The 11,820-nt window shown below is 54.4% G+C and overlaps 3 protein-coding genes across 3 annotated transcripts; all 3 read right to left on the bottom strand.

Moving 5' to 3' along the window:
• Positions 1-781: 781 nt before the first annotated feature.
• FIBRA_05679 (uncharacterized protein) lies at positions 782-3,296 on the bottom strand (the record flags this gene model as incomplete). The annotated part of the gene is made up of 3 exons (XM_012327438.1): positions 782-1,879; positions 1,951-2,582; positions 2,651-3,296. The coding sequence occupies 3 exons, from the start codon at positions 3,294-3,296 to the stop codon at positions 782-784; spliced, it is 2,376 nt and encodes a 791-aa protein (XP_012182828.1).
• A 1,601-nt stretch (positions 3,297-4,897) lies between these two features.
• On the bottom strand, positions 4,898-6,922 carry FIBRA_05678 (uncharacterized protein; the record flags this gene model as incomplete). The annotated part of the gene is made up of 10 exons (XM_012327437.1): positions 4,898-5,091; positions 5,146-5,275; positions 5,322-5,515; positions 5,572-5,722; positions 5,777-6,103; positions 6,150-6,289; positions 6,346-6,616; positions 6,669-6,696; positions 6,749-6,776; positions 6,832-6,922. 10 exons carry the CDS (start codon positions 6,920-6,922, stop codon positions 4,898-4,900), a joined length of 1,554 nt encoding a protein of 517 aa, XP_012182827.1.
• Positions 6,923-7,549: 627 nt separating this feature from the next.
• Positions 7,550-11,674, bottom strand: FIBRA_05677 (uncharacterized protein; the record flags this gene model as incomplete). Its single annotated transcript, XM_012327436.1, has 18 exons — positions 7,550-7,634; positions 7,683-7,906; positions 7,969-8,104; positions 8,164-8,533; positions 8,581-8,674; positions 8,725-8,883; positions 8,956-9,174; positions 9,225-9,341; positions 9,398-9,551; positions 9,611-9,711; positions 9,768-9,992; positions 10,044-10,301; positions 10,354-10,484; positions 10,541-10,751; positions 10,802-10,880; positions 10,926-11,208; positions 11,259-11,454; positions 11,513-11,674. 18 exons carry the CDS (start codon positions 11,672-11,674, stop codon positions 7,550-7,552), a joined length of 3,204 nt encoding a protein of 1,067 aa, XP_012182826.1.
• Between the last annotated feature and the right edge of the window lie 146 nt (positions 11,675-11,820).

The raw sequence follows: 11,820 nt of genomic DNA, 5'->3' as shown, positions 1-11,820 counted from the left end.
AGCGACGGGCTGCGGGGGCGGGATCAGGACAGCGTGCAGTCAGCGGAGGGTGAGGGGGGGAACTGACCGAGAGCCTTGCCCAGTGTTCGCCCTGTGCGGGGACGAGGGCGGCGTCCCAGATGGATGGGCGGACGGGCCTCTTGCGGAGAGGCGGAGCGCCGGGGGGATCGGGCGGGGCGAGGAGGAGGCCGGCGGCAAGGGCCTCGTCGAGCCTGCGGCGGAAGCGTCTGCGGAGGATGAACGAGCGCAGGACGATGGCGGCAGAGACGAAGAGGAGGAGGAAGAGCGTCGCGAGGAACGTGAACCTGATGGACGAGTCGGGTTGCGTCGACATGAGTGACTTGGCCCAGCAGCCGCGCGCACAGCAAACTCCCCGCCTCCGCTGACAAATATTGGCACACGCACAAATACACCGTCCGCCGTCGTGCTCGTGGCTGTCGTCGACCTCGCCCCCATCGTGGTCGGGAGCACGTCGACGTCGGCCCCATGACTCTCGCTTCCCCTCGGATTCGCCCTGCTGCTTCTCAGCGTCTCCCTGATCACGTCCCCTCACCACGCTACCCAGACATGAACTACACCTTCCGCTCGTCCCTCACCCGAGCCTCACGCCAGACGCACCACCTCCGCACATTTCAACTTCTTCTCGTATTATTTGCGTAGGTGTAAAAGTAATTACATGCACTCGTCAGCAATTTCATACGGATACCAAACCGAACCGCACACAATCTCGGCCAATAATGAGGGTGGGTCCGTGTCCCCCGCGCCGCGCGCACAGGACCGCTCAATCTGCAACAAAGCCGGGCTGCGCGTACAGCGCCCCGTAGACATTCAAATGAATCGATGCCAGTTTTGCGAGCCTCTCCGCCAGGTGGCGGATCTCCGGCATCAGTGGCTCCAGCCCGCTCGCCGCCCCGGGCTCCTGCTGCACGCCACCCTCTGCTGGCAGCCCGCCCTTCTTCAGCGACGGAACCATGATCTCCACCGCCGCCTCCAGCACCTGCTCGCGTATCCGCTTCCGCATCAGCATGCTCAGCGGCGCCTCGTGCCGCAGATTCGATTCGGTCCAGCTCGACGCAAGCTTGATCGTCTGCTCGTCCGGCGTCCTGATATCGTGCGCAGAGCAGGACGAAGAGGCGCCAGCGCTCGTCCGCTGGCGTGCGTCCGTCGCCCGCATGGCCACCTGCAGCACAACGTTGCTGATATCGTTGTGCCATTTCGCCCACTCCGCATCCGTCTTGCCTTCCAATCGCTCACCAGCTTCCTTGTGGCTTGCTGTCCGCCGTGCGCCTTGGAAGCACAAGCCAAGATGTGGAGGCCCGATATCCCAGATCTCCTTTTTGAGTTTCAGCAGCTCATCTAGCTTCACGTTCGTCCTCGCGGCATCCCCCTGCACAGAGCAACCGGAGAACACGAGCTGCCGATAGAGCATCAGGAGCATGTACAAGGCGGTGAAATCTGCCGCATCGGTGGTGAGTGTCATGAGGCGTCCGTGATCAAGATAAAGCGTCTCGGGATACCCTGCGAAAAGCGTCACAGTGGGTGTCGTTCGTGGGGTAGAGGGTAGTGGAGAGCAGGCGGGGGAGGCTGGTGGGGGTGAAGGGGGGTTGAAGACTAGATCTACGATCGCGCTGGTTGCCGCTATCTGAATCTGCGTTCTGTGAGGAAGTTTTGTGTAGCCGTCGCCCGCGGAAAGGGAGCACAGCCCGGACATCTCAGCACGCCGCGCGACCTCGCGATGTGCGGATTGCAGCCATTCGCGGGTCACCGCAAGCGAGAGGTGACCGCCCTGCCTGCTCTCCTGGAACGTCTTGAGCTCGTACTGCGCAGCCGACTGGACAAGATATGGTCTTAGTGTCTGCAATTGATGGTTGGCGACATCCTGTCAGCAATCAACGAGGATGGGCATCAGTCTTACCCACGATCTGGCAGATGAGTGAAATCAAGACTGACCAGTTTCATCAGCTCCATGATCTCGAAGCACAACCGAATCGCACGAACGGCATCGACTTTACTGCCGTTGCCGCCTGGTGCACACGATCTCGCGAGGGCAACCATTTGGTCGACCGCATGATCCCGCATGGGCGCACAATGGCATCGAATGATATCGCCAATTGTCTGAAACACCCCAGAGGGATCGAACAGGCCGTGGTCGAGTTCCTGTTGGATGAGGTCCGCGTCGAGCACTTCTCGGAGTTGTGCGACATGCGTGAGGTTTTGCTGGAATTGCGAGTGCAGCGACGTTGGCTGGACGCAAAAGCCGGGCGATTTTGCCATGACGGGTTGGATGATCGACACCAGCACTTCCAAGAGCTCTAGCAGAAGCGGCCGGATGCGCGAAGCCACCCGCACGGTCGTGCGATGGTCCAAGGCGACCGCATATATGGGCCTGCCTGTGGGTATATGCGGTGTGCTGCAGACGCATATCCGCTCGCACGGCCGCCCGTGGGCGTCGATAGTGAAGCAGGTACATCCCGTCTCCAACTCTCGGACGATGGCGAGCCAGTAATTATCCGCCATGTCGCGCTTCCGGCGACTGGAAGTGGGACGAAACTGCAGTCCCGAGTCGAAAAGCAGATCATGACCTAGAGAAGTACATGCGCAGAAGAATGAGACGTATGTGGGAGAAAAATAAGATGCAGGAAAGACGAACGGAGCTGTGGATTGCGCAAGATCGCTTCGAGGTCTAATTCTTTCAGCGTCTCGCGATTCACGGGAGGCTGATGTGGGGGTATATGAGGCGAAATGGGGTCGACGGGGGAGACGGGGAGAGAAGAAGTGTGACGGGGAGTAGAAGGTAAGCTGTTTACACGTAACAAAGAGCCTCTGCTGGGGCCAGGTTCTGTGGCCGAGACGATGCCTGTATCTCGAGTCTCGCCGGCCCGCGCGCGGCGGACGTATCTGCGGGGAGACGGGACAGCGTGGCTGTAGAGACCACGGGCTCTGCGGAGGCGTCGTGGGGAGGCGGGGGTGGGCTGGGGTATCTCGATGCGTGGACGCTTTGGTCTGGACGGGCTGTCCTTGTGGGAGCCCGACATGTAGGCCATGGAGGAGGATGGGGGATGCTCTGGCCAGGAGGAGACGATGGCGTGGTCGGCGTCTGGGAGGAGCCAGGAAGGGGCGGGCGGACGGTCTGTGCGCTTGGAAGGACATCGGGGAGTGGCGGAGGAGTCGATGAGCATGGGCTCGCAGGAGGGGGCGTCGGAGGGGGCGTCCTGGGGCTGGCAGTCGTCGGGGTCGGCCTTGCGTTTGCGACGGAGGGACTGGAAGGGGAGGGCTTCATGGGCGAGGTCGTCCATGGGGAGGCAGAGAATGAGGGGGAGGAAGAAGGCGGAGGGCGATATTTAGGGAGAGGAAGGCGAACACATGGGGGCAGGCCGCTTGACGTCCACGCTGCCATAAGTCGCTGCAGACGCTCGCCGCATTTTTCTGAAAAAAGTCTTTCAAGTCTGCAGTGCCGCGCCCTCCTCACCTTCTCCTCCTCTTCCTCTTCCTCCTCCTCCTCCTCCCTTCCCCCCAGCCTCGCCCAGCAACGATCTCCCGCAGTCTCCAGCCCCCATCTGTCTTCACTCCTCTCTGTCCGCGACCGAGTCTTGTCAGCGGATCACCTCCAGCCAATCTCCGTCCAGCACTCATTCGCACGCTCCAGCTGCACGCCCGCCACGTTCTCTGGCCGCCTCCGACTCGTCTTTCCCCGTCGTACGTAACCTCGCGCTTTATCAGATCTCCCTTGCGCGACTCTCTTCCTCCTCGACCCCACGAGGCTCTCGCTCGCGCCATCACGTCGACCCAGAACGCACCCATCCCGTCAGTCGCCCGCCCACGACGCATCCTGCACACCGCCCACATTTCTTCACCCAGATCGGTCGACGTCCCATCTCTCCACTGCCCCTATTCCTCTTCCTCAATGTTTATGCCCACCGTGAGGCCTTTGGCCGAATGATAAACAGTCCCCTTGTCGCACACTTGTCCAAGCTTGATCCAAATCAGTGATCCTACCGATTCCGATTGCATTCCCCGCACTGCTCCTACTTACCACTTACAGCCACACCCCGTTCGATTTCTGTCTGTCTGTCTCACCTCGCCCGAGTCCAGCGTCCCCGTCACGAGGACAACGCTCGTCCCGTCGCGCTTTCCCGCAGACTGCTCCCACACCTCTTCTTCTCCACTGTCTTCTCAACGCATTCACGACACGAGGAGCCGTCCTCCCCCACTGACATTGATTGTTGGCACTGGCAGCCCTCCGCCGCACAGGCCCCGTATCATAGATCGGGGCCAATGCCACCGGTGGATAAGCCGTCTGCGGAGACATTCGCGCTCTGGCCTCCTTGCACCTCTTCCCCGGAGGCTTATCTCAGCATGTTGCGCCAGCGCTGGGCTGCTCTTGCCATCGCTGGCCGACTCACGCCTCGAGACTGCACTCCCAGCTCTCACGCCAGGCGTTATGAACTGGACACCGTCTCCTGGAATTCTATCACGTCATCCTCTTGTCAAGATGTCTTGTTCCTCCGCCCCCTAAGCTCTCGTGCTGCGTGGCCAGTGTTTAATTGAACCTTCCTATCCCGGACGTCTAAACTGCGCCCGAAGATCCCGCGTGAGGTGTGAACCCCTTCAGCGCCCGCTCGTCCACTCACACCTGGTAGGTATGCTGCACGTCCGCACTGTCATTGTCCTCCAGCGATTGTAGTACATGCCTCCACAATACATGTTTTGAGCGTCACAAACAATGCTCCATTCGCTCGCTGAATTTTGACGTCACAAAAGCGCACGGCTCACCCGCGCAGATAGCGCAATCCGGGTACTACTTACCCACCCATGAGCATGCTGTACCATCATGGATGGTCATGAGATTGCTTCTACACAGCTGTGGGATGTACATAAGTGGGCTGGAAAGCGTCCTTCACTCATCATCAATCAACTTCCCGTCTGTCTGGCCGCTGGCTTGCGCGTCCTCCGTCGGCTTCTTCGCTTTGCGACCGTAGAACTCGGCGATGATCTTGGGGCTTATACGATTCAATTGCTCCTTCGGGAAAATACGCAGCAGACTCCAGGCAAGGTCGAGGGACTCGAAGATGGTTCGCGACTCGTAGGCACCTGCGGGACGTCAGTCGTCCTACCCGCAAACGCCTGCACATGAACCAGACGAACCTTGACCCACGAACTGCCGTTCGAATTTGTCCAGGAACTCCAACGCAAGCTTGTCTTCTGGTGACAACGCCTCCTCACCGACGACTGCCTTCATCGAAGCGGCATCTCGCCCGATGGCGTATTTTGCATACTGGAGCAACAACGTGAATAACGCTCATAGTTCCCATCAAGATAACACTTGCCAGCTGATTCGAGACGTCGCCATGATCTTTTCGCGTGAGCTTCTCGCCAATGGCGCTCTTCATGAGACGCGACAACGAGGGTAGCACGTTGATTGGCGGATAAATTTGCCTGTTGTGCAGCTGACGATCCACGAAGATTTGGCCCTCGGTAATGTAGCCTGTCAGGTCAGGGATCGGGTGCGTGATATCTGCAAAGTGACCCGATATGACAAGGTGTTACACTAGAGTATCTGCGATTACTCACCGTCGTTTGGCATGGTGAGAATCGGTATTTGGGTGATGGAGCCATTGCGACCCTCCACGCGTCCAGCACGCTCATAGATGGTGGACAGGTCAGTGTACATGTATCCGGGGTATCCACGACGACCAGGGACCTCCTCGCGCGCGGCCGAAACCTAGCGTCGTGCTGTGTTACAACGGACTGATGGACTTGGCGACGCAGGGCTTACCTCGCGCAATGCATCTGCATACGATGACATATCTGTCAGGATAACCAGCACATGCTTTTCCAGCTGGTACGCATAGTACTCGGCAGTGGTGAGGGCCAGACGGGGCGTGATAATCCGCTCGATCGTAGGGTCGTTAGCGAGATTGAGGAAGAGCGTGACCCGGTCTAGACTTCCGTTCTCCTCGAAGTCCTGCTTGAAGAACCGCGCCGTTTCCATGTTGACACCCATGGCCGCAAATACAACAGAGAAGTTGTCCTCATGGCCGTCATGGACGTCCTTTGTCGGCCGCTTGACAAGACCGGCTTGTCGCACGATTTGGGCAGCAATCTACTGCAGTCAGTACACGGGGCATACGCGTGCAAGAGAGTCCTACCTCATTATGAGGTAGACCGGCTGCCGAGAAGATAGGGATCTTTTGGCCTCGGGCAATAGAGTTCATGGTGTCGATTGTAGAAATACCGGTCTGAATCATTTCTTCGGGGTATATACGAGAATATGGATTGATAGGAGAGCCTAGAGCGTGACTCGTTGTCAGTAGTATGCACACATAGGGACGGAAAACAACCGACCGTTGATATCGAGGTAATCCTCCGCAAACACCTTCGGACCCTGATCAATCGGAAGGCCAGAACCGTTGAATATCCGACCCAACATGTCCTCAGCAACGGGGAGTTTCATGCTGCTTCCCGTGAACTCGACATGCGTCGCCTTCACATCCACTCCCGACGTACCCTCAAAGACTTGCACAATGGCTTTCTTTCCCTGCACTTCCAAGACTTGGCCCCCACGTTTCGTTCCATCCGGCAGAGTGAGCTGTACAATCTCATTGTACGAAGGGAACTGATGTACGACCAGGTGAGCATTGGCTCATAATTTACTCACAAACACTCACCTTGACATTATCCAGGACAACGAGGGGCCTGCGAAAATTTCCAGCAAAACAAAATTATTGTGGAAAATGCAAGGACAAACCCGTTGATTGCTGAGACCGTCCGGTAGTCTGCATGTTGCGAGGGCTCAGCAAGGCTGCGTGGGCGTGTCGATAAACTTCTCACCGATGTGTGGTTTTACCGTATATTCGCGCGTGACCGCCGCAGCATTGATAGCTGCGAGTTCCTTGTCGCTGATCCGTGGGTCTGCAACCATCGTGAAGTCGTGAAATGCGCGCAGGTACCGGAGTATATCAGACGGTTGCGTGCAGGTACGATGCCCACAAGCGCCGCAGCCCAGACAGGTTCCCACGCTTTCAATGCGATTTATTACAACTGCGACGACGTCATAATACAACCCGTTTAAACGATTCGCTTATACTCATAGCCTGCCTCAGCTAGAGCCAATGAGCTACGACTCTATTATCATAAGCAGCTGTGAACATCTTTGCGCAGCATCTGCAACAGTCGATACATCACCCGAGGCCCTGTGAACCGCATCTCAGTACGAGAAATGATATTTCCAAAGCAGTGCGACCACCAACCATTCGGTCTCAAGTAATATATCTTCTGCTTCATCGGTCTCGTAACCAAGGTCTTTGGTTTGTAAGACAAGGTAAAGATGCTCTGCAGTGTCCGCTCGAACCTGTTCGTTGTTGTAATTTATGGATGGACAAGATGAAGCTGTCATGCCATGAGCTTTACCTTTGGATATTGGTGCGTCAAATATTGAGGAAGCTGCGTAATGCACTTTTCCCGGAGCTGATCCACCGGCAGCAAGTTGACAACTCTTCAAGCTCTCATCAGTAATTGTACCGTTCCAAAAAAAAAAAGACCCTGGAGCCTACATTCGCATAGACATGATGATGCGCTGATGGTTCTTGAGTCTGCACACATTTCTTGAGGCAATTGCAAGAAGCTCCGCCAAACTACGTCCAAATCAGAACATGATCCGAACCGGAGGAAAGAATGCGCACCACTCCAAACCGGCTAAATTTGTAGCCAGCGGTTCGAAAACGTCTGCTTCCAAGAGCAGATTATACGTCTGCAGCACGGGTACGACCACGCTGTTGGCACCCAAATTCCGCTTTGCCTGGGCCAGTAAATCTCTGGCCAGGCCACATAGATCGTACGCTGTTCCTTCGGCAGCGACAGGCAGGGTACGCGTGTAAGCAATGAGGCCTGCCGACACGGGACGTTGCTGCTCCAGACAACGGTTTAACTATCATAATCCCTCGAAAACAAATGGCAGATGCGGCTTACCGTGCTGTCGGTCTTTGTACTCGCACTCAACACGAGCCCAGCAAGAACAGCTTCGCGATACTTCTCAATTCCCAGAACCCTTACGGCCCGCGGAAAGAACCTGTCGCCGTCATTCCATCCAATTGTCTCATTATCGCTGTACAGTGTGGCCAATTAGTCATCTTTACACACCAAAGAGACTGCAAGAAAAACTACCTTAAGAAGAGCTGCTTCATGAGCGTGTCGCCACATATTTGCCACGCCTCCGCATCAGGTGTCAGGGGTAATGGCAACAGAAGGAGGCGAAGGAAACAATCTCCCGCTTCTCTCCGAACGTTGTCCAGCCTCTCCATGCCTTGCTTGAGGATTCCGCCGACGGCATCGTGATATTTCGATGCAGGGAAATAGTCCGCGAGGTTGGGCAAGTTTCCCGCGTGTGAGAAGAGCGTCTCCGCCAATGAAGTAAGCCCCTTCACACACGCAATTCGAACCCAAGAACCAACGTCACCTCGCTCATCCGATGTGTAATCAGTAAGTCCAGCTTGCAGTGCATCGATGATTTCACAAACCATGCCTGGTACCAGATCTAACACATTGTCAGTATGTCGCAACACGACATAACGAGAACCCCACGGTAAGTCAGCCGGGTGGCAATATTGGCCAGAATGAGGGACATAGACGTGTATGCATTGCGGCGAGTTTCTACGGTCACTTTTATCGGTGTCATCTGCGGTGTTATCGGTGTGCGTTCGGAAAAACAGAAAATGGGAAACATACCGATCGATTTACGCTGTACAACAGGCATCGAACAGCTTCAGAGAGGCCATGAGGGTGTGCATCGTAGTCTAGAACACCTAAGACCTTGCAGATGCTTTGTTGCATTGGGGATGATGCGGTTCCGAACTCGCGGATCAGCCTGTCCCGAGAAGTGAGCTTCTGAGATGAGATAATAGTCCAATGTAAACATTACCTATCAACGATTGCGGAGCAGTCTACCAACTTACTGACAGCGGCCATGGCCATTGCCGCAGCTTCCTGAACAACATCGCTCTTGCTCTTAAGGCCAATATCTACAATTTTGCGCCAATGGGGAACACTAGATCTGGCTAATTGTGTTTCTTCGATGGAGATGCTGGTCGCAATCAGATTGCAAGCGGCAGTGGTGACTAACTCGTGTCTTGGTGATTCGACAATCTTAAGAGGAACCTGAGACAGGTACGCGAAAATCTGTGGCAGCTTCTAGCGTCAGCCATGCTACTGAACTTTATAGAACAGACCTTGCGGCGTTCTGCTTCCGAGTCTTTGCTCCTATTCTGATAAGTAGCCGCCAGCTCCGTCAACGCCAAAAGAGCTCCATGAATATCCGTCATGTCGGGCCCTGTTAGAAATTGTGACTGGTCGACGACTGGTCAATTACAACACCTGAACTTTAGTAGATACAATGACCAACCGCCCTATGTGCTGCATCTGATGCCAAATTGGGGAGATCCAATTGACAAATCGCGCGAAGCGATTGTGCTCCTAATTGCCTCATTGAGGGATCCCAATGCCGTAACGTAATCGAGATCAGTTGATCAATGAGAAATGGACGGTACTCCACATGTCTGAGATCCATTCGATTAAAGTCAGTATTTGCTGACACGACTATACGCAACCTACTCACTCTGCAACATCCGGGGCAGCGATGAGAAAAGAGTTCCGGCGGACACCGACAGCATAGAAATCGGTTTTACGCAGGATATCAATTCCATGCGCGAACAAACTCTGCGGGCGATGGTGTCGTCAGAGGATGGCTCTTCGCCTATGTGTGAACCACCCACTGTTCGACCAACGTATTCTTGGAACGTGGCACTCGCAGCCCGGCGAATGTGAATCTCCCTGTCAAACAGAGCAACAGCAATCAGTCTATGGGATAAGTTATCCGCATGGGGCGCTAGAGCAGCGACGCCTTGAGCCCGCGCGAGCGACCACAATACATAGGAAGCGGCATCTCGAACATTCGACCCAATGGAATGCGCGCCCTTTCGGATGTCGAAATATAATGCCTGCCAATAACCTTATTAGTAGGGTGAGTATACAAGGTAGGAATGCCATACTTTACACAGCCATTCTATAAGCTCTGGAAGCCTCTCGTCGATAACCAATCCTCTTCGTGCCATTTCTGCACACGCGAGACAAGCTCCATGCCAGGTTCCCTCGGCCAGAGACGGCATGTCGTAGATGCTTGCGGCAGCCATAGAATGGATCGAGAACAAACCGATGAGTGTGTCGAGTACTTGTTCGGTATATTCAGGAGGAAGTCGCTCTGCTATACGCGCAACACCCTTGGCAGAAGACCATCGAACAACCGTGTCCTGCAATCCCGTTCAATATATGGTCGGCAACATGAATGAAGTCGTTCTGCACCTTGTCCTGAAGTGCATTAAAGAGCTCTTGCAGTATGGTTTCGACTTCTTCTGGAACGTCAACATCTTGAACGTCAGAATCATCCGTTTGCGCATCCAGATCAGCAACACTACTCGAAGTAAGAACACGACCTATGTTGAGGTAAGCCCCTATTGAAGAGCCCATCGATGAAATACCGCGCCTTTACTTCGCGCCGCACTGATGGTAGCGGGGAGGAGACGCAGCGCAGCACGGGAGATCAATTTCACCGTCAGCTTTCGGACCAGCGTATTCCTCGTAAGAGATTCATTGCCAGTTACGGCGCCGAAAAATTGGAGAAGTCTGGCTAGATGCGTCTTCACTTGTTCTACCGATCCAGATTTGACGACTTCACATAGCACCTGCAACGATCCTATACACTGATGAAATATAAGAACACGATTGATCCTAGTTTATCCAAGACACTAACGGGGAAAGGATCATTGGAATTGCTGAGCGCGGCGATAGACCAATCCAAAAATACTGGCAAGCTGGCAAACATATCTTTCCTACAACACTGAGAAAGAATGCTATACAGACATGCATGGACATACCTCATGTATAATCTGGATAGGAGGATAGCGGAACCCTCACGGTCCAGTCCGGCTTTCCCTAGATATGACCTTGCCAGAGACTCGAGTTTGGCGGAAGTCTGTCCAAGAGAATCATGGTCGTCGAATTGCTCAAGATCAAAAGGTATCATGCAAATAAGCGAAAGCCACAACAGAACGGAATATCTCAAAGGCCATTGACCCGGGTCTTGGGTAGGGCTAATTGGCGACACAATGTAGTCCAGCGCGATTGAAAGATCGGATATCTCATGAGGGAAAAATCTAGCTGGGCACGAAAAGATGAGGTGTAGTCCCTTCACGAGAGATGACACTGACTGATCGTCTTATACCCTCTGAACTTGATATAGCTATACAAGAGGCACGCAATACGATCGATGCGAGGACCAGGGACTTTGTCCTGAGTAGTTGAGGCCAGATGTTTTGCATGGCTTTTGATTGTCTCGATAACGGGAGTAACTAGTTGCTCTAGAAACGGATCGAGCAGATGTGCTTGCTCCTGATACTCATTCAACTAGATGCATCATTGGTCTGGTCAGCTACAGGCTTGAGGCAGCCATATGAACTCATACAATGAGAGACATTTTCTTCAACAATAGATCTTCCTCTCTGTTTTCTTCAATAGTAGGTTCCTGCCAGACATCTAGCGACAAAATCGAATGCTGTAGGTCTGTGAATTGCTGGTATTTCTCGAATGTAGCGTAGAATCTTCCTTCTGAGGCATCTTCTTCCATTATACTCCAGTGCTTACAATCAGAATGCACAGATTGAACGACTGACCTGGGTCAAGACGGGCGGACTTAAAGTTAAACGCTAGATCTAGGTCACGATCACGTGGACAGCGAGTACTGTGACGTCACGCGTTGTCTCTCCTGGATTA

The sequence above is a fragment of the Fibroporia radiculosa genome (assembly GCF_000313525.1).
Source record: "Fibroporia radiculosa TFFH 294 genomic supercontigs, scaffold4931, whole genome shotgun sequence".
In the NCBI taxonomy this organism is placed as follows: Eukaryota; Fungi; Basidiomycota; class Agaricomycetes; order Polyporales; family Fibroporiaceae; genus Fibroporia; species Fibroporia radiculosa.
The sequence above is the reverse complement of the archived record's forward strand: the minus strand, read 5'-3'. Positions and strand labels throughout refer to the sequence as shown.